General features: G+C 42.0%; 2 protein-coding genes across 3 annotated transcripts in view; one reads left to right on the top strand and one right to left on the bottom strand.

The window, feature by feature from the left end:
• Positions 1-22,314, top strand: part of LOC132380954 (6-phosphofructo-2-kinase/fructose-2,6-bisphosphatase 2-like) — a 129,659-nt gene that overhangs the window by 77,701 nt on the left and 29,644 nt on the right. For both annotated transcript variants that reach the window (XM_059949976.1, XM_059949975.1), the window contains exons 12-13: positions 1,243-1,305; positions 9,419-9,483. In XM_059949976.1, coding sequence (XP_059805959.1) covers positions 1,243-1,305; positions 9,419-9,483 — 128 coding nt within the window. The remainder of the gene's footprint in view (positions 1-1,242; positions 1,306-9,418; positions 9,484-22,314) is intronic.
• LOC132380956 (uncharacterized) overlaps positions 8,900-22,314 on the bottom strand; it is a 48,814-nt gene continuing 35,399 nt past the window's right edge. Inside the window, exon 3 of the mRNA XM_059949983.1 lies at positions 8,900-9,191. Within this exon, the coding sequence (XP_059805966.1) occupies positions 9,148-9,191 (44 nt within the window). The 3' untranslated portion in view covers positions 8,900-9,147. The remainder of the gene's footprint in view (positions 9,192-22,314) is intronic.

Genomic DNA, 22,314 nt, shown 5'->3' with positions numbered 1-22,314 from the left:
TACCCCTGGCAGCATGTTCCACACACTCACCACTCTGTGTAAAAAGCCTACCTTTGACATCACCCCCCGCCCCCATACTTCCCTCCAATCGCCTTAAAATTGTGTGTACCTCCCCAGGGACATTTCCGCCCTGGGGGAAAGTCTCTGGCTGTGCTCACAATCTATGCTTCTTATCATTTTGTACAATTTGTACTGATTAACATAAGGATTTTTTATTCATCACATTCACGTACTTTACACCTTGGATAAAGCTACAGAAACATTTCACACAAATTGACATCACTCTGTCGGTAAGACAGGGTTCCCAGGCTCACCAAAGTGATCGACTCTGAAATGCTCTTAAAGATCAGGTGCATTCAAAGCACTATCATTGCCAGAGACTGCCACAACCTCTGAACAAACAAACAGTGACGACAATTCCAGAGATAGGAAAGAACAAGTTAAGAGTTCAAAGTAAGTTTATTATCAAGGTAGATACAGTACTGTGCAAAGGTATTAGGCACAGATACAGTATGTAGATAAGAGTGCCTAAGACTTTTGCACAGTACTGCAGGTTCTGAGTTGAGGTCACTGTTGGGTCAGAGTCGACCATGGATGTTGCATCCTAGATACACAAGCCCGGACAGTACAATATGGAGAGCAAATTGTTGCCATGTAGCATGTTCCCCGCCTCCACATATCTGATTAATCCAAAGGAACGCCTGAGACCAATACAGTTTGTCACCAGCAGTGTCGAAGGTGTTGCCAGTCTGCGTTGAACTGAATGCAGGACTACCATTGGAACTCCAGCTCCGGATTTTACCCTTGGCGTTTACTCCCGAAGCCTTCCCCATGAGTAGGTATAGGTGCAAGACAGATCACTTTTCATTCTCCTAGATGAGCTGCCAACAATGGCTGATGAGCCCCATCTGCCTGAAGCGATTGGTTTTAAGGCACCAGTAACTCGCCTTTGCCCCTTCTCATGTCAGTAGAAACAGTTCTGCTGGGCTTCATAGCTAAGCCACGCGTGAAGGCCAGGAGCTGGACTTGGTTGTCAGAGGCTGTTTGAGGTACATGCCATTGGGAACATTTAATAGGTAGTGGGAGCTTGACCCCCACTACCAATCCCAGCTATGACAACCTAAAGGAACTGCATATTCCAATGCAGGCAAATGGAGTTATGGTAGCTCAGCCGCATGGTCGGCATGGATAAGATAGGCTAAATGCCCGTAGGATTCTGTGATTTTCTCTTTTTTTTTACAGATGAACTGCCATACTTGAAGTGTCCTCTCCACACAGTTCTGAAACTGACGCCTGTTGCTTATGGTTAGTAATATACTTTTTTCCTTATCACTGGCTTTCCTGCAACTAACAGTGACCAGAGGGGCAGGCCAGTTAGATGACTAGCTTCTCAAATTGACTTGCACAAGTATAACATTTTTTAAATACTTGACCTTAAGGAATGACACTGCATTTTAGTTGCAGAGTCTTATGAAATGGTTCGAACGTATATTAGATTACAGCCAACACACGCCCATTGTTTTCGGTTTTCTCCAGTCTGGCATGAAGCCTGCATCGATTCTTGGAATTGGTTGCGATTAGAATTAGTTTATTACTGCCGTGTGCTAGGGTTCGGTGGAAAAACATGTTCTGCAAACAATTCATGGAGAACAATTCATTACAAAGTGCATTCAGGCAGAACAATAACAGGGTGGAGTAAACAGCAGAGAAAATGCAGTGTCCAAAGTTCATATACTACACTGAGATACATTTTTTGCAGGCATTTACGGTAGAACAAAGAAATACAATAGAGTCAATGAAAAACTACACACAGACTGACAAACAATGTGCAAGTAAATTCTATGCAAATAGAAAAATAAATAACATAGTAAATAAATATAATTATATATTATGTGCCATGTCGTATGACTTGGGCGATCATGGTCTTTCCATGACTATGACTGTTCTTGGCAAATTGTTCTACAGAAGTGTTTTTACAAGACAAGTGACCTCAGCCACTATCAATACTCTTCAGAGATGAGATTTTAAGTTCTGGAGCTGCAGCACGGTAGAAAGACAAGGTGGATAATGACGTGGATTGTAAGGTTAAAAGTCCATGTATCCTACTAGGAAGTACAGTATACAATAATTAATAAATGGTTTGTGCTGTGTTTAATGAAGTGCTTTAAAACTGAAGCAGGTGAAGGTAACATATTTGCCAAACCTCAATTTCTCACTTCTGTTTGTGCTTCTGAAGGTTGTGCTGTCTTTACCCCACATTAGTCACCCATGCCTTCAATAGCCACACCCTAAACTGCACTACTTCTGTTACATACCCCGTAAGTGGGTTTACAGACCAGCAGAAATAGAAGAATCTGTTGGAGTCTGGTGGTACCAAAAACTGAAAGTGTTTATTAGTAAACTACACAATACAGTATCAAAAATGCAAATATACATATAAAATAGGTTAGCAATAATAAACATAGAAGTGTAGGAATAATAATAATAATAAACAAACTCTATCAATGTCTAGGGGTAAATGAATTGTCATAAGAGGATATAGAGTTCAGTTCAGTTCATGTGTGCTGAGGTAGTTGCAGTTGTATTGTAATTTGTTGGAGAGAGAGAGAGCGCGAGCGAGATGTAACAGCTGCAGCAGGCAAACCTTCTGTTGTCTTCTTATTCCTTCGTACCATTGTGGTCATTCGGTTATGATCCCTCCGTCCTCTGGCCAGACCGTTCTTCTGTGGAGGACTCATCACTCTGGCATGAGTGGACACACACACAAGTCCCCACCAGTCCTGCCGTTAGACTGTGAGCTTTACTGACCGATCTCCTGATTCAGTTCGAAGCCCCCACCTTCCTGTGGGTGCACCCACCTTCTTCCAGTGTCTACTGGTGTGTCTGAGGGTGTCTCCCCACACCTGTCTTTTATCCCCACTGATGGGGTATCAGCCATCCATCAACTCAAAATGATCATGTCCATCAAATCAGGCCACTCCTGCTGTCTCCTTAGGAATGTTAAAGTGCAAAGTAATGTCCTTGTAGTAAAACGTAAACAATCCAGGAAGAAGCCATAATACATAAATCAAATGTGTGTGTCTCTCTCTCTATTATCTGCAGCAGATGTTCCTGCCTCTGTGCTTCATCTCTCTCTCTCATTAGCAGCATAGCAATAGCACTAGTTCATAGTTCTCAAAGGGGGGGGGGGGGGGGAATGGTTAACTCCGCACCGCATTTCCGTCAGGTCTGTTCAGCACTCATAACACCACCATCCATCAAGGCACCCCCATCCATCAAAGAATTTTCACCAGGGTGAAAATTAACTAGTAAAGCATACTACAGAATTTAATATAATACAGAAGTGATCATTAACTACAAGAATAATACAGATATACTTTCAAATTAACACCTAGATAAACAATCAGCAATTACATTGTCACTCCCCTTTACATGTTGTATTTTAATATCGAATTCTTGTAACAAAGGACTCCAACTTAATAACCGTCTATTTTTATTCTTCATGTTAGCCAAAAAAATACCAATGGGTTGTGTTCTTGGCTTAGGTGTATATTACAAAGTGTGAACTAATACATGTGTGATTATAATGTATTACATTACAGAAGTTTGTGCAAATACTAATCAATATTTCACTTTTAAACTTAACATTCAGTCAATCTTCTATGATATGGTCTTTATTATTCACAAGCTTCGTCTAACAAAAAGTCAAATTCCCGCAAAACCAGACCCTGTTATTCAACCCTTGCCTCTTTTCCACTTAACTCTCACGTGGTTAGCTTGCTCACCAGTGTGGAATAGGCCTTCACAGACTCCTTTCACGGGGCTAGCTTATCACTAATGTTTTCCAAACTAAGCCCGTTTGCTGAACTTCCACACCACCCATTAATTTTAAGCAGGTCATTAATTTTATCTTCAGGATCTTTAATTCTATTAGTTTCCAATTTAGCATCTGCAGATGATCCCTCTTGGTCAGAACAACACTTCAAGTTCTGTCTCTCCAAATCACATACTTGAAGAACATCAAGTTGTTTATCTTTAAATTTCAAAACAAACTGTAATTGATTTGCAGGCACCTTGTTAACAGACCATTGTTTAGTTAATGGTCCCTTCACTTTTATTAACAGTTCTGAAACCAAACTCGACTTTAAATTTACTTTATTTAAAAGTTTAGTAACACTTTTCCCCTCAGTATCTTCAATAACATCCACATCACCAGTTTTCATCTCATCACTAACTTTTAACACAAGTGACTGAGAATCCTCACTATCTACTGGTGCCAAGGTTAACCCTTTCTTCACTGAACCAAGTCCATCTTACCCAAAAGGACTGCATTCCTTTTTAACCAAGTCAGATACCTCAGACTTTTCCTGAGCTTCAACACAAGGTTCAGTACCCTGTGACTCCACAGGTACTTCAACAACCTGAACACAGGCCAGTGGGACAGCTGCCTCTTCTAGGCTTCCAATACCAGTCCCCCTTTCAAATTCCAAGTTCCCCTGATTCTCCCAGTTACTCTCTGGGCAACTCCCATCTGGAGTAAACTCAACCCTGCGGGTTAAGACAACTTCGTCTGCTAATCCAGCAGACTCCTTCAAGGTAGCGGCATCCTTTTCATCTAGGACTGCCCTTATATCATCGGGAACACACTTAAATTCTTCAACTACAACCAGCTCTGTCAAGCTACATAAATCACCAGTGTCCAACCCTGGACCTTCTAGCTGCCCCATCTGTTTCTCATCTTGGCTCTGTGCCTCCATAACCTCCTTCCTCACTCCAAAATGCCCACCTAGGGGTATCTTATGGGCCCGCGTCAAAATTCCGTTCCTTGACAATACTAGATCTGCTTCGTCTCCCTTACTTTCCTTAACCCCACTATTCTCCACTTTACCATACTCTAACCCCTCCTGGTACAAGGCCGGTAAAAACGTCTCTGCTAAATCAGCACTGGACTCATTTAAGCTGGTTCCTGTCTCAGCCACCTTTCTAGACATGCTGCGAGTTATTGCGCAGGCGGGATAAATCTTGGAATCTATGGGCGGGTCCTCAGCACTTACAGGCTTGCTTGTCAGCTTCACTGCTGAATACACGTCCCCAGTATCTCTCCAGATTCACACTGGAACTGGGGTTTCTCCTTCCTTCACAGATACCATCCCTTCCGAAATAAACCTCTCACGCCCCTCTTGGGCTCTATCTAACCTAATCTTCCTCATTGGTCTGCTGACCGGCTCAATGCAACCAGTTGGAGTTACCGTCTTTCCCTTTCCTATCTCCTTCTTCAGAGCAAAGCACTTAGATGCTATGTAGCCAGCTTTCCCACAGTTATAACACGTAAAGCTGGGAGCCTTCTTGCCAACCTGCTTTTCCTCCTCTTTGCCTTTTCCGGTAGTCCCCAGCTTATTCTCAGATTTAGCCAGTGGGCTTTCTCTATCGTCCCTACTACCTCTGTGGTAGCTCTTATTTGGGGGAAATTTTGTCTTGTGGGTTAAGGCATACTCGTCTGCTAATTTGGCAGTCGCAGAGAGAGTCTCTGTCTCCTTCTCGTCCAAATACATCTTCATACCTTCAGGGATACAACCTTTGAACTGCTCAATCAGCATTAACTGTAGCAGTTTGTCATAATCTCAAGCGACCCCTTTAGAGGTGCACCACCGTTCACAATACATTTGCATCTCACGGGCAAACTCTAAATACGTGTGGTCCCATGGCTTCCTCAAATTCCAGAATTTCGGCCGATATGCCTCTGGAACCAATTCATAACTCCTTAGTTTAGCCCTTTTTACTTCATCATAATCTTTAGCCTCGTCCATAGACAATGGCGAATAGGCTTGCAGAGCCTTCCCCCTAAGTACACTCTGCAACAGAACAGCCCATTTCTCCTTAGGCCAGTTCTGATTCAAAGCCACTTTTTCAAAATGGAGGAAGTACCTATCGACATCCATCTCCTCGAATGGGGGTACCAACTTAATCTCCTGACCAATCCTGAACCCCTTGTTTGGGTCTGCTGCCTGGTCCCTTCCCTGTGCTGCCTTTAACTTCTCTTTTTCCAGCTCAAACTGCCTCTCTTCCCATTTCTTCTCAGCCTCCAGCTCCAGCCTCCTTACTCGAAGCTCATGCTCCCTCTTCCTCCTCCCTTTCCTCTCTCTGCCTTTCAACTTCTTCCTTCTCCCTTTCTCTCTCTGCCTTCAGCTGTCTTATCCGGAGTTCATGCTCCCTCTTCTTTTCCTCCTCAGCCAACCTTAATTTTTCTAACTGTAACTGAAGCTCACCCTCGGTTGGTTTCCTCTCAGGGAACAGATCCAATGCCCCCGATGGGAACACACCTTGGGATACATAATACATAGCTATCACCCTCTGTATCTCCAACTTCCTCATCGCCGGTTTCACTACCGAGAGATTCAATTGTCTCACAATAACCAACAATTGCACATTTCTGGCATCCTCTAATGCCCCCGTAGTTGGTTCTTTTAAAAATTTGTCAATCTCCATCTCTGCTGGTTTCCCGTCTGGTTATTCACACAACCAGATCAGATAAGGGACTTCTATCCCGATTCACCGGCCCCCCAATTTGGTAATCAAATCCCAAGACGAGGCCCCAATTTGTTACGTACCCTGTAACTGGGCTTACAGACCAGCAGAATTAGAAGAATCTGTTGGAGTCTGGTGGTACCGAAAACTAAAGGTGTTTATTAGTAAACTACACAATACAGTATCAAAAATGCAAATATACATTTAAAACAGGTTGGCAATAATAAACATAGAAGTGTAGGAATAATAATCAATAATAATAAACAAACTCTTATCAATGTCTAGGGGTAAATGAATTGTCGTAAGAAGATATAGAGTTCAGTTCATGTGTGCTGAGGTAGTTGCAGTTGTATTGTAATTTGTTGGAGAGAGAGAGAGAGCGAGCGAGATGTAACAGCTGCAGCGGGCAAACCTTCTGTGTCTTCTTATTCCTTCGTACCATTGTGGTCATTCAGTTATGACCCCTCCGTCCTCTGGCTAGACCGTTCTTCTGTGGTGGACTTGTCACTCTGGCATGAGTGGACACACACACAAGTCCCCACCGGCCCTGCCGTCAGACTGTGAACTTTGTTGACTGATCTGATTCAGTCCGAAGCCCCCACCTTCCTGTGGGTGCACTCACCCTCTTCCAGTGTCTACTGGTGTGTCTGAGGGTGTCTCCCCACACCTGTCTTTTATCCCCACTGACGGGGTATCAACTATTCATCAACTCAAAATGACCACGTCCATCAAATCAGGCCACTCCTGCTGTCTCCTTAGGAATGTTAACGAGCAAAGTAACATCCTTGTAGTGAAAGGTAAACAATCCAGGAAGAAGCCATAATACATAAATCAAATGTGTGTGTCTCTCTCTATTATCTGTAGCAGATGTTCCTGCCTCTGTGCTTCATCTCTCTCTCTCATTAACAGCATAGCAATAGCACAAGTTCATAGTTCTAAAAGGGGGGGGATGGTTAACTCCGCACCCCATTTCCATCAGGTCAGTTCAGCACTCATAACACTTCCCTGTCCACTTTGATGTCCCTCATTTATAGTCATAGAGTCAGGCAGCTTAGAAACAGGCCCTTGGGCCCAAATTTATCCAGTACAACCTACAAGCATTTGGCCCACAATCCTTTAAACTTTTCCACTCCATGAACCTGTCCAGCGGTCTTTTAAATGTTGTTATTGTATCTGCCTCAACCACCTTCTCCGGTAGCTCGTTACACTTCCATACCACCCTCCGTGTAAAACAAAAATGACCTTCAAGTTCCCCTTTAATCTTTCTCCTTTCACCTTAAGCCTGTGCTCTCTCATTCTTGATTACCAAACCCTGGGAAGAAGACTGAGTGCATTAATCTTGTTTATGCCCCTTGTGATTCTTACACCATTTAGAGCAGGGTTTCCCAGCCTGGGACCTGTGGACCCCTCGGTTAATGGTAGGAGTCCACGGTAAAAAAAAAGGTTGGGAACCCCTGATTTTGAGGCACCCTCCCTGCTCAAGGGTTTTAAACATCTACCCAAATTCTTTTCCTTTGCATTCTATTTTGCACATTACACTTCATGGGATTTATTACTGCTATAAAACACACCATAAATGTAAGTTATTGCAGATATTTATTCAAAATTTGAAGTAAATTAATTTAAAAAGCAGTAAAAACAAGCAGAGTCAAATTTGGGCTTGTCTTAGGATGTTCCTCTCAAAATTCCTCATGATCAGGAAAATCCCCAGACTGTTGTAGCAACCCCATCTTGAGCAGATAAAGAACTTTTGCTTGTTGAATGATTGTGAGGAGTGCATGCATGCCTCAACCATCAACAATCTGTCAGGAAGGTTATGCTCCCAAACAATCAAACCAACTGATTGAAATTTTTATATGAATGTGCCTGAGTTCAGCATCAACTCATTCATGTGAATGACAGTGTCTCAAGTGGTAGTTTAATTTTCCCCTTATGCCCTATCTAAAATAATTGCCGCTCTTTCAGTGGATTTGTTAAGTTATGCTTATCAAATGTGTTGTTGCATTTCACTGCATGTTTGCATGTACACGTGATAAATATTTGAATCTGAATTAATGGAGGTAAAATCTATGAAATAATCATTAATGTTTTACCTTTAACTCCCAGTCAAACATTCTAGTTACCCCACACCCATCTCCCCATCTATTGTTGACCCCCATCACCGCACTGCACTTTAAACCATTTTTATAATTTTGTTTACATTGTAAACTGGCATTTATTTATGCACATTTTATTCCATATCCATTCTTTAACCTCTAACGTTACATATTTTTAAATTCTTTATAGTTGTTGAATGTTATTTTTTGTTGCATTTTGTACTAACAGACCACAACAAATTCCTAACTTAGGTAAATGTATATGGCAAAAATGCTTATCAGAATCAGGTTTAATATCAGCGACGTGTCATGAAATTTGTCGACTTTGCGACAGCAATACAATGCAATATGTAATAATAGAAAAGAAACTGAGTTATAATAAGTATAATGTAATAAAATAAGAAATTTTTAAAAAGTAGTGAGGCAGTGTTCGTGGGTTCAGTCCATTCAGAAGATGGATGGCAGAGGGGAAGAAGCAGTTCCTGTATCGTTGAGTGTGTGGCTTCTGGCTTCTGTACCTCCTCCCTTATGGCAGCAATGAGAAGAGCAATGCTGAGTTTACCTTTGATCCTTTAAATAAGAACAAAGTGCAAGATTAAATTCCATCACATCAGGTTCAAATTAAATGATTAGCTTCTCTTGACACTGAACAGTAAATATTTTCCATGTCAGATGATGGTTTGGGACCCGCTGTGAATGGTGTCTTTGTATCTACACTCATGCTGCATTGTCTCACCAATCACCAGGGTGACCACGTTCACTTACCTGATCCTATATAAACCTTTCCTTCCTTTCAGGTTGTAAAATGGAATCCATTTACCTGAATGTTGAAGCCGTAAACACACACCGTGACCGACCACTGGTAATTATCTTGTGTTTACTATTCAATTACTCAATTACTTCACTTTAGGGGGTGATTTAGATTTCTTTATCATTGTCATCATTATGTGATGTGTTGTATGATGTGGGTGATCATGGTCTTCCCATGACCATGATTATTCTTGGCAAGCTTTTCTGCAGTAGTGGTTTGCCATTGCTGCCTTCTGGGCAGTGTCTTTACAAGATGGGTGACCCCAGCCATTTACAATACTCTTCAGAGATTGTCTGCCTGGTGTCAGTGGTCACATAACCAGGACTTGTGATCTGCACCAGCTGCTCCCATACTTCATGTGACCCTGATCGGCGGGGTGGGGGGGGTGGGGGAGCTAAGCAGGCGCTACATCTTATCCAAGAATGACCTGCAGGCTAGCGAAGGGAAGGAGCACCTTACACCTCCTTTGGTAGAGATGTATCTCCACCCCACCACCTATAGACATTTTCTGTATGGTTGCTGTATTTTAAGAAAAATTCTTTAAGAGTTCACAGTATATATGGGCTGCATGGTAGTGCAGTGGTTAGCATAATGCTATTTCAGAGTCAGTGACCTGGGCTCAGTTCCTCCTGCCAATCAGGAGTTTGTATTTTCTCCCTGTGACCATGTGGCTTTCAAAGTTCAAAGTACATTTATTAGCAAAGTTTGTATACAGTATACAACCCTGAGATTCATCTTCCCACAGACAGCCATGAAACAAAACACCGTGGAACCCTTCTAAAGTAAACATCAAAAACCCAAATTGCACAAATGGCAATAATGGAGTGCTTCTGGGTGCTCCAGTTTCCTCTCACATTTCAATGACGTACCAATTAGGAGGTCAGCTGGTCGATTGGTTGTAAATTGGATGGCGTGACTCCTTAGGCCTGTACATCTTAGTAATACTTATGAGAACATAGAGATTTGATTGTAATGAGCATAAATAGCAGGCGTGTTGCAAGAATGCACAAGTGCTAAGGTTTTCTTTCCGCAATGCAACGACGTATGATTATTGTCCGTGAGTCGTGGACGTGCTATGTTGGCATCGGAAGCGTGGCGACAATTATGGGCTTCCCAGGATAATCCTTGCTGATTTGATTTGATGCAAACAACGCATTTCACTGTATATTTTGATGACAAAATGACAAGTAATGCTAATTTTCATAAAAAGAATGTTTCGTGAAGTGTAAGGCATCCTGGGTGGGATTCAAAAGTACAGAGGGCTGAGGGTTATGCTGTCTGGGCATCACTACAGGTGTGTGTGTGTGTGTGTGTGTGTGTGTGTGTGTGTGTGTGTGTGTGTGTGTGTGTGTGTGTGTGTGTGTGTGTGTGTGTGTGTGTGTGTGTGTGTGTGTGTGTGTGTGTGTGTGTGTGTGTTTGTGTTTGTGTTTGTTGAGTACTTGGGCATCTGAAACCTTCTCCAGTTGTGTTCTCCTTACCTTGGCAAGGGAGCTGGCCGGATTCAAACTCAGGACCTCTCGCCCCGAAGTCCAGCGCTGATGCCACTACGTCACCAGCTGGCACACAGATATGAGGCATGTACTAAAATGCATGTTCTCTAGTATTTCAGCAGGTAGATCTTAAAACTACTCGTGTAAAGTGTGTGAACCCTACCATTTTGTTCAAAAGAATTTTAATTCTGCTCCCTAGATCCTTGAGTCATCTCAAAGTTCAAAGTCAATTTATTATCAAAGTACAAATATTTGATTCATTTCCTGCTAATAGTTAGCTTCAGAGATCTGATCCAAACCACTCATGAACTACTACTTATCTGTGGCATCTCCCCTTAACCTTATTTGGTGAATGACTTCTCTAAAGGATCTGTATACCACTAATCACACTGACATATTTTTATACACACTCAGATATGGATGTGGTTGAGCAAATGTTCCCAGCCTGGGGCGCACAGAACCCTTGCAGAATGGTATTGATCCATGGCATAAGAAAGGTTGGGAACCCTTGTTGTTCATGTACCGCTGCTCTTTAATGCAAATATCTAATCAGCCAATCATGTGGCAGCGATTCAGTGCATGAAAGCATGCAGACATGGTCAAGAGGTTCAGACCAAACATCAGAATAGGGAAGAAATGTGATCTAAGTGACTTTGTGGAATGATTGTTGATGCTGAGCGGGGTGACATGAGTATCTCAGAAACTGCTGATCTGGGAATTTCACACAAAGTAGTCTCTAGATTTTATAGAGAATGGTGCGAGAAAGAAAAACATCCAGTGAGTGGCATTGGAGAGGGTCTAGAGGAGGTTCATGAGAATAATGAGAAGCATTTGATGGCTCTGGGCCTCTATTTGGTGGAGCTTAGAAGAATTAGCGGGTGGATCTCATTGAAAACTATTGAATATTGAAAGGCCTAGATCAAGTGGATGTCGACACAATGTTTCCTATATTGAGGGAGACCAGGACCATAGGCCACAGCAACAGAATAGAAGAATATCCCTTTAGAACAGAGGTGAGGGGAATTCCTTCAGCCAGAGTGTGGTGACTCTGTGGAATTCATTACCACAGACAGCTGTAGAGGCCAAGTTATTGGGTAAATTTAAACCCTTACTTCTTGATTAGTAAGGGTGTCAAAGGTTATGGAGAGAGGGCAGGGGAATAGGGCTGAGAGGTATAATAAATCAGGCATGATGGAATAATGGAACAGACAGGATGGACTGAATGGCCTAATTCTGCTCATATGTTGTATTGGCAACTTTGTGGGCAAAAATGCCTTGTTAATGAGCGAGGTCAGAGGAGAAAGGCCAGACTCTTCAAATTGACAGGCAGTTGACAGTAGCTGAAATAACCACACGTTTCCATGGTGTGCAGAAGAGCATATCTGAACACACATCGAACATTGAAGTGGATGAGAGACAGCAGCAGAAGACCACGAACAACAGGTTCCTGATAAAGCAGTCACTGAGTGTACAGTCAATGTTTAAACAACACAAGTAAATGTAGAATAAAGTTGGAAATACTCAGCAGGTCACTCGTCTGTGAAAGGAGTTAACAAAGCCCTTTCATCAGAATTAGGAAGGACACAGCAGAAGCTTGCAAAATTGCAAAGACTTAATTATTTAAATGAAATTTGGCTAAGTTTTGTGGTAGTGGGTTTTGTAATAGTGAAGTGAATAGTACTCACTGGTATGAACCTGCTTCCAGCAGTTACACCTTGGAGAGGCAATGAGGAGGTCAGCTCTTGTTTAAACAAATTTCTGCTCATCCAGTAATTGTATGATTGCAACTACTCCTTTGGGAACCCGTCTTTGAAATGTATTTCACAGCAGAATGTACTGCTGCTCATGTTTGAGGCAGCATGATGGCATGGCAGTTAGCAAGCTGGGTTCAACTCCTGCCACTGTCTGCAGGGGGTTTGTATGTTATCCCCGTGACGGAGTAGGTTTCCCCAAGGACTCTGGTTTCCTCCCAGATTCTAAAGACCTATAGATTAGGGTTAATAAGTTTTGGGTATGATATGTTGTTGCCAGAAGCATGGTCTGTCTGTGCTGGTCATTGACAAACAACATATTTCACTGTAAGCTTCAATGTGCATGTGACAAATGAAGCTAAACATTAAAGAAGTATGAGAAGGTTAGATGTTAATGATTCTGTCTTCATACCTTTCTAGCAAAGTTATATCTAAATTACTGTTTCACGGCCTCTTTGGAACTGACTAATTTAACTTTAGTTTTGATAAAAATAAAAATATTTTCTCTCTTTTTTATGATTTAAATTTTATTGAATTCTTTTAAAAAATTTTCTCTGAACCCTTGAGTCAGTGTTGAAATTATGTAAATCATAACCTACAAAACATAAAATTATGCATAAAATAAAAACCAAACATGGCAGAAATAAATATCAATATAATACCCAGGTGTGTCAATTTAGACCTCTAATAACATGAAAGACGGCCATTCAGCAATATGATTCATCACTATTCCCCCCCCCCCAGGAAACCTAAATATTTGCCCCATTTTTGTTTAACGATGCCCAATCTATCAAACTGTTTGTAAGACATGGCATTCAAAGGCTGCCACTTTGGCTACCGGGGGGGGGGGGGGGGGGGGGGATGATTGATAAGTACGTGGCCCAAGGTAAAAGGAGTCGATTTTAGAAAACCTAGTACATTTATTTTTCAACATAGTCCCCTGCTACACATTTGACATTTTTACATATTTTTTTCCCACTCCTTTGTCTCAAAAGTCACACTCAGGTCTTTTTCCCATGCTCTTATAAGACCCAACAGAAATTTGTCCCTGGAGATTTGTGTTAAAGCTGACTAATAAGTTGAGGCTTCGTGATCTTTACCATATGCAGCCAGTACAGTAGACAGTATCATAGCAACTTGTGGGGGTTGCTGTGTAGAACCAAAAGTTGTATGTAGCAAATGACGCAGTTGAAGATATCTCCAAAATTGTGACCTAATGATATCGTACTGGAGGGTTAATTGATTAAAAGGTTTTAAACTCTCACCATTATAAAGGTTTCCCAATAACCTTTCCCTTGCCATTCCCTCCAGAAGAAAGGAGACTTATCAATACAGAACTTTGGATTCATCCAGATACTCAAGGCTTCATTCAAATACGGATTAAATTTAAATAATCTGGCTACCTTATTCCAGAACAAATGCATTTGCAATATAATTGGGTGAGACCTTGCCTCAGGAGGTAACTTGATAAACAAACTTTGTAATGGAGGAATGGGAGGAGGAGCAGAACATGCAATACGATAGCAAGGAGGCACTCTCTCCGGAGGAAGAGATAGATGTGCTAAATGCCTCAGAGTAAAGGCATAGTAATAGTATATTAACTTTGGCAAACCTAAGCGCCCCCCCCCCCCCCACTTTCAACTGGCAATAGTAATTTGTTAAAGTTTAAGCGAGGGTGTTTACCATTCCAAATAAAACCCTTAGTTATTTTATCAAATTGCTTAAAATATGTTAATGGGGCTTGAGCTGGCAACAATTGGGACAGATAAAAATGTAACCACTAGTTTGAACCGTTGATTCAGGGTTATTATATAACAGTCTAATCATTTTTTAAAAATAGGTCCAAATCCAAAAAATTGAAGAATCTTAAAACAGATGCCCCATTTCACCCGAACAAATGCTTTTTCAACATCGAGTGAGATGACTGCTATAGGTGACTGATTATCGGCCACTGACTACATAATATTCACCAGATGCCTGATGTTATCAGATAAGCTGCGGCCCTGATAAATCCCACCTGATCACTATGTATCAACCGAGTTATTACTGTATCTACTGGTAAGTGGTTTGCAAGGATTTTTGATAAAATTTTCACATCTATTGGGATTAGGGAAATTGGTCTATATTTCTTAAATTGACAAGGGTCTTTACCCTGTTTCAGAATCAATTTGATTAGTGCTTGTGATAGAGGGTAAATTACCTCGCTCTATAGACTCATTGTACATATTCAGCAGTAATGGAGCTAGCTCCTCTGCGTAGCATTTCAAAAATTCCACTGTAAATCCATCTAGGCCAGGAGCTTTCCTAGTAGGAAAGGTCTTAATCACTGATGTAATTTCTTCCAATGTTATAGCGGAATCAAGGTATTGTTGTTCTTTTGTCAATTTAGGTAACCCTAATGGCCTCAGAAAGCTTTCAATTTCTTCCTCACTAGAGTTGGAGGTTGATGTATATAAGTCCTGATAAAACTCTTGGAATGATACATTCATATCTTCAGGTGTCGTCAAAGTATCCCCTGTTGCTGATCTAATTGCTGGGATGATAGATATTGCTTCTGTCTGTTTTATACATCTTGCCAGAAGCTTGCCAGCTTTCTCCCCGATTCAACTTGCCTTTGCCTTGCCCTGAAAAGCCAAAATTCTACTTCTGGGATAATATTAGATTGTATTGATATTTCAGACGTGTTAGTTCTCTCAAATCTTTGGATGACATCCGCTGCTTCAATTTTGTCTCAATCTCTTTGATTTTATTTTCTAAGTTTGTAATTTTCTGATCATTCTGTTTTTTTATATAAGAAGTATATCCCTTCAAAACTGCCTTCAGGGCTTCCCAGTTAGTCCCTGCCGAGGAGGCCGTAGGTGTATTTATTTGTTGTCTCATAGCTTGCCTAAATATTGAATCTAGGAAGAATTCGATCTCCATCTATGTGACTGCATTCTCTTATACTGAAGAATTGTCTCTAGGCAAACACAAGCATGATCTGATATTATAATATTACCAATTACACATTGAGACAGACTGAATAAGTGACTTGGATATTAGGAAGAAAGCAATCCTAGTGTATATTTTACGAACTGCAGAAAAAAATGTGTAATCCCTCCAATTAGGATTCATAAGGCACCAAACATCCACAAGCTCGAGGGCTTTACACATTTTTTTTGCACCATCACAGTGAGTTTTGAGGTTCTATATGACAACATCTTACTACGGTCGATGATTGGATCCATTACCAAATTAAAATCTCCACCAAGTATGATGTCATAATCTCCAATAGAATGTAACTTTCCTTCAAGATCAACAAAAAATCCTGCATCTTCTGTATTAGATGCATATATGTTTGCTAAAATAATATGTCGCTTCTGTACTTCTGCCAAAATAATCAGAATTCACCCTGCTTCATCTTTGATCTGTTTCTCACATCTAAACTGCAGCCGCCTATTGATAAGTGTTACATCGCCCCTGCTCTTAGTTGACCCTACGCTGTAAAAAACATGATGTAAACCCCCCCCCAGTAGCTTTACTAATCCCTCTGCTGATAAATGTGTTTCCTGTAGAAATACCACATCCCATTTTTGTCTCTTAAGCTTATTCATTATTTTTCTCCTTTTTATAGGATCCCCCAGTTTGTTAACATTCTATGTGGTGAAACATATTTTATCTGTTAGGACAAACAAACACACTACAATATTTTGACACTGACTCATAAACCCCCGTTTAAACTGAAAAGTAACAAAATGGCACGTAAAACTCTCCCACATGCAACAGTGGCCACAGAACACGGCCAAAAGTCCCTTCCACAAAGGATTATGGTACGTGAAACACCCAGACCAGTTTTAACTGCTCAGAAGCAATGCCAGTGCAATTTCACAGTCAACATAGCACACTTAATGGTATGTCATCCCTCGTGAGAATAAGGTAGTTTCAGTACAATACAATCCAGCAAAGTTTAAAAAAATAACAAACACAACCCAACTCACATCTTGTTTAATTTAACTAGTGTAGTTAAACTCCCCCATCTCCTCAATAAATTTTCTTGCTTTACGTGGGCACTCCAAAAACTTGAAACCGTCCTTAGTCTCTATTCTTAGCTTGGCTGGGTAAAGCAGCGCAAAGCTCACATTCCGCCCCCGAAGTATCTTCTTACATTCCTTAAACTTGGAGAACTCCGGGAAGATCATAACATGATTGTTGTCCCAGGAAAATTTGCCCTTGACCCTCACTGCTCGCAGCACAAAATCTCAATCCTCTGACCTAAGGAACCTTGCGAGGATAGGCCGAGGCCTATCTCTGGTACTGGGTCTAGGGCCCAGCGCTCTTTGTGCACGTTCCATTTCAAGCTTTTCCTCCCGATGGTCTCGGAGCATGTTGGCGAGTTTATCCATGAACACGATGATATCCTGCCCCTATTTTCCCTCCAGAATGCCGATGAATCAGATATTGTTGCACCGATTACAGTTCTCCATGTCCTCCAGTTAGCTAGTCAATATCCGCTTTGGAAGCCAATGGGTTGACTTCTCATTCTCTATCCACCACTTCTTGACATCTGCAAGCCTGGTTATCAGCGATGACAGCTTTGACTCCACTAACGATACAGATCGGCATATATCTTCAAGGCCTACCAGGTTGTCCGAGATTTTTTTCAAAGTCGCATATATGTCAGCCAAGTCATGACTTGCCTCTTGTTGGTCTCCCTCAGACGATGGTCCTCTGCCATTTTGACCAGAGGCCGTCTGCCCAGAGCACTGTAACCTCAAATGCCTCTTAATATCTCCAGAAGCCTTCGTTTAAGTTGCTTTGACATCTCACACGGGCAGTAACACTTTAGAGCTGCAACAATGATAAAATAGACTGTGAAAGCGAATTTTTAAAGGATAATTATATATCACCAGCGTGGAGCACTGTTCTAAGCAGCCATCTCCGTCATTGCGTCATGTGACTCCTCATACTTTCTCTCTTTATTAAATCAATCCTTTTTTAAATTTGCTTTCTCTACTTGATTGAATTGAATTGACTTTATTTCTTACATCCTTCATACAAATGAGGAGTAAAAATCTTTACGTTATGTCTCCGTCTAAATGTGCAATGTGCAATCTACAGTCATTTGTAATAAATAGTGTGTACAAAGGACAGTCAATATAACATTAAAATACAGTTGTATCAGCATGAATTAATTAGTCTGATGGCCTGGTGGGGGAAGCTGTCCTGGAGCCTGTTGATCCCGGCTTTTATGCTGCGGTACCGTTTCCCAGATGGTAGCAGCTGGAACAGTTTGTGGTTGGGATGACTTGGGCCCCCAATGATCCTTCAGGCCCCTTTTACATACCTGTCCTTGTAAACGTCCTGAATAGTGGGAAGTCGCAACTACAGATGCGCTGGACTGTCCACACCCCTCTTTGCAGAGTCCTGCAATTGAGGGAGGTACAGTTCACGTACCAGGCAGTGATGCAGCCAGTCAGGATGCTCTCAATTGTGCCCCTGTAGAAAGTTCTTCGGATTTGGGGGCTCATACAAAACTTCTTTAACCATCTGAGGTGAAAGAGGCACTGCTATGCCTTTTTCACCACACAGCTGGTATGTACAGACCACGTGAGATCCTCGGTGATGTGTACGACGAGGAATTTAAAGCTGTTTACCGTCTCAACCTCAGATCCATTGATGTCAGTATGGGTTAGCCTGTCTCCATTCCTCCTGTAGTCCACAACCAGCTCTTTTGTTTTTGCATCACTGAGGGAGAGGTTGTTTTCTTGACACCACTGTGTCAGAGTGATGACTTCTTCTCTGTAGGCTGCCTCATTATTATTTGAGGTTAGGGCAATCAGTGTAGTGTCGTCAGCAAATTTAATTAACAGATTGGAGCTGTGGGTGGGAAACAGTCATGGGTATAGAGGGAGTAAAGCAGGAGGCTTAGGAATCAGCCCTGGGCCACTTGTGTTGAGGGTCACAGGGGCAGAGGTGAGGGAGCCCACTATTATCACTTGCCGGCAATCTTGACAGGAAGTCCAGGATCCAGTTAGATAAGGCAGAATGATGGCAACATTGGATTAAATATTCCTGTGCTGCTTGGTTTAGACAATGTACTAGCAGTTGTGTAGTTTTTCATTACTGCCTGTTATGTCTGCTGGAGATCAGGGCAGCAATGTAGGTCCTCCATCTCTGTCTGTTGTTGGCCATCTTCTCCATTGTGCTCTAGGTGTGGTTCATGGAATACCGTCACATGCAGATGTCAAAGAGTTATTCTTTGCAGTTTACCTAACATTTTGTTTGACTAGTCAGGTTTGTTAGCCCTGAGCAGAACCCCCGAACCTGGAGAACTGGTGGACCACTCTTAGTCTGGCTCTACCATTCGACCTGTTTGGTATGAGTGACCGTACCAAGAGCCAAAGCACAAAGCCCTAACTCCGGCCGGCACAGCATTGAGACATGACAAACCATGGAGGTGTGTAGCTTTCAGTGTGGTTAAAATACGATGTATTTAGACCTGTTGGGTTTCACCTTTCAGATACTCTGTAGGAGATGTTGTGCTTTTGGCTAACCAAGATTGCAGCTCAGTTATTTAGAGTCCATTGGCAAAATGTACCGGTGCCAACCATTTGCCAATAGCATTTATTTGGGACTAATTTTTCTGTAGCTACTTCATGCTCCTATTGTTTTATTATCGTTGCATGTACAGAGATACAATGAAAATACTTTTTATGCGTACCATCCAAACAAATCATTCCATACATCAAGATGGTACAAGAGAAAATAAAGCAGAATGTGGTGTTACAATCACAGAGAAATGTAAGTGCAGATGCACGAAGAGCAAGGACCAAGACAGGGTAGATTGAGAGACCTAGAGTTCATCTGGGAGTCTCGTAACAGTGAGGTAAAAATTGCCCTTGAGCTACTGGTACATACTTTAAGACTTTTGTACCTTTTGCTTGAAGGGAGGGGAAGAACAGAGTTAGTTTGGTGAGAGGGGTCCTTGATTATGCAGATTGCTTTCCTGAGGCAGCATGGTGTAGATGGAGTCAGTGGAGGGGAATGCTAGTTTCTGTAATAAACTGGTCTGCATTCACAACTCTCTGCAGTTGCTTGTGGTTCTGTGTAGAGCAGTTGCTGTGCTAAACTGTGATGCATTCACATTGCATATGCTCATGGTGTCTCCTGGAAGTTTCCTTAGCTTTCTGAGGAATTAGAGGTGCTGGTGTTTCTTTCTTGGTTGTGGTGTCTACATGGCTGCACCACAACAAGTTGCTGGTGTTATTTACACCTAGGAATTTGAATCTCTCAACCACCTGCACCACAGCACTGTTGCTACAGATAGATCTATACTTTGCCCCTGTATGATTTGCTTGATAATAAACAATAAACATTACTTTCTTTGTACTTCTAACAAGGAAGCTGGTACTGAATTTTCTTTTTACAACCTTCACAAGCAAGCCTTTGTTATCACCTTCAATAGAACTGCTACCTTCCACCTTCTGGTTTTCTTAAACCCTCACCCAACCCTGGAATCTGGAATGTAACTCAGTGCCATGCAAGGACATATTCTGGTAGACCAAGGATATGTATGAGCAAATGAGTCCTGGCAAAATAGTTCACCTATTGTTGATGTAGTTTGATGGCCTCTAATGTCTTTCTCACTTTCTGAAGTGAAGATAAACTTAAGCCATTGACACTTGAGTTATTGCAGAGCTCAGCTACTGGTACAACCGGATTTTTTCTGATCATGTCTGTTGCAAGTATTTTGCCAAGTAACAGATTACATTGATAAATTTGGGGGCGTCCTGGTCTACATAAAATGACTGACGGCTTATGCCTGTTTAATTTGGTTCGACTGAGAACAATGTCTATAATTTCTATTATGGTGACATTTTTAGAGTGTTTCAAGCTCGCAAATAATTGTGGGCCAAACTATTGTTCGGAGTTGTTCCACAGCAAGTGAACCCAGCTAGGTGTACCCTACAGTATCTGTCAGTAGATTACAAATGTACTGACAGGAAGGAAGCAGTAGGTAAGGCCTCTGCTCCTTGACCAATCCGATATCTATAAACAAAGGCTCTTCCCTAAGCTGTGTTCCGTCACCCCTGCTGAGCCTGTCCATGCATTCACATTTACTCGTTTGATTCTTATCATTTGCTCATGGCTGTTTGTACTTTTCTGTTGTAAGTTTTTGTTGCTTAAGGTATTCTTTATTATGGTATTGTCCTGTGTTTTATGCTTGGTACTGACCCACAGTCAATTCTGCTGTTTCACATGCTGACAGTAAAATGATTCTGTTCTGAACATTGAACATTTTGTTTTGGTCATCAGTTGCTTTTGCTTGTACAACAAAAATTGTGTGATAAAGGATGGTGCAATATTTAATGAGTCTAAAGAACACCAGGAAGTATTGGCTGTGTTAAACAATTGGATGAAATTACAAAAGTCGTAAAGGAGCACTGAGTAAATGTCCCCAGAGACTGTTGTATCTTCCAGCTGTTCCTGATCTCACTCCCACTCTCCGGTTACTATCCCCAACCTTGATTCTTCTGCACTTCAAATTTCTGGCACTATCTTTTGGCTGAGACCCTTCATCAGGACTGGAAAGGAAGAGAGAAGAAGCCAGAATAAGAAGGTGGGGTGGGTGAAAAGGAAGGAGTACCAGCTGGCTGGGGAGCTTCCAACGTGGCGTCATGAAATTCACTTCATCCCCCTCACTTGGTCGCACCAGTTTATACTCCTTCTCCCGTCCCCCACCACCTTCTTATTCTGTCGTCTTCCCCCTTCCTTTTCAGTCCTGATGAATGGTCTTGATGTTAAACAGTGACAGATTATTCCCCTTCATAGATGCTTTCTTTTGTCTGCGTTGCTCTGTATTTCCAACATCTACAGAATCTCTTGTGCTTGCCTTTTAAATAGGAACCCGTTTTCAGTTCACACTGAGTGAGTTAAATGAAGGATGTTGTTTAATTCAGACAGAGAGGGAACATGTCCTACCTCCCTTGTAGTTAGGGTCGGGTTGAACACACCCCTCAGCTCAGTGGCCTCTGGAGTAGAAGATGTGGTTGGTTGGCAATGGATGATGATTGTCTTCATCACAAGCCTGGGCAGAAGGTATGAAGATCCAGAGATTCTCAGTTGTCAAGGTCTGCCTCTCGGCCTTACTAATGTAGTGCAAAGGAAAGCTTATAAAGTAATACGTTTGGCACCGGCTTGGCTACAGGAGCTGCAGGAAGGATGTTCAATGACACCCAGCTGCTTTAGGGGCTCCACTTCGGATTTATTGTCTGGATTTATTCCCGTAGCCTTCATCTCTCTCGAGGCTGCCCACAAGGCAGTGGGGCTATTTATACATAGCTGGGGATCTAGCTGATAAACCGGTGGGCCTGCATGCAGTACGCGTAGGGGCCAGACTTCCTCCCTGTCCTCTGTAGTTCAGCCTGAGTTGGAAAGGAGTTCAGTTTCTGTGTGTCGCCAGCGAGGAGATGCTACATGAGGCTTGCTGTTGGAGAGGCAATGTACTGGCAGCGAGAGACTTCTACACTCAGCTCTCCTTTTAGCAAGACTGCTAGCCAGCGGTGGAAGCTGAGAGTGACAAGCACTATCCACTACACCACCACACTAGTATAGTGGTACACTAGTACTGTTTTGACACCAGGAGAAGATATACTGCAGGC

Source organism: Hypanus sabinus, chromosome 25 (assembly GCF_030144855.1).
Source record: "Hypanus sabinus isolate sHypSab1 chromosome 25, sHypSab1.hap1, whole genome shotgun sequence".
Taxonomy (NCBI): Eukaryota; Metazoa; Chordata; class Chondrichthyes; order Myliobatiformes; family Dasyatidae; genus Hypanus; species Hypanus sabinus.
This window is presented reverse-complemented; position numbering and strand designations above follow the sequence as displayed.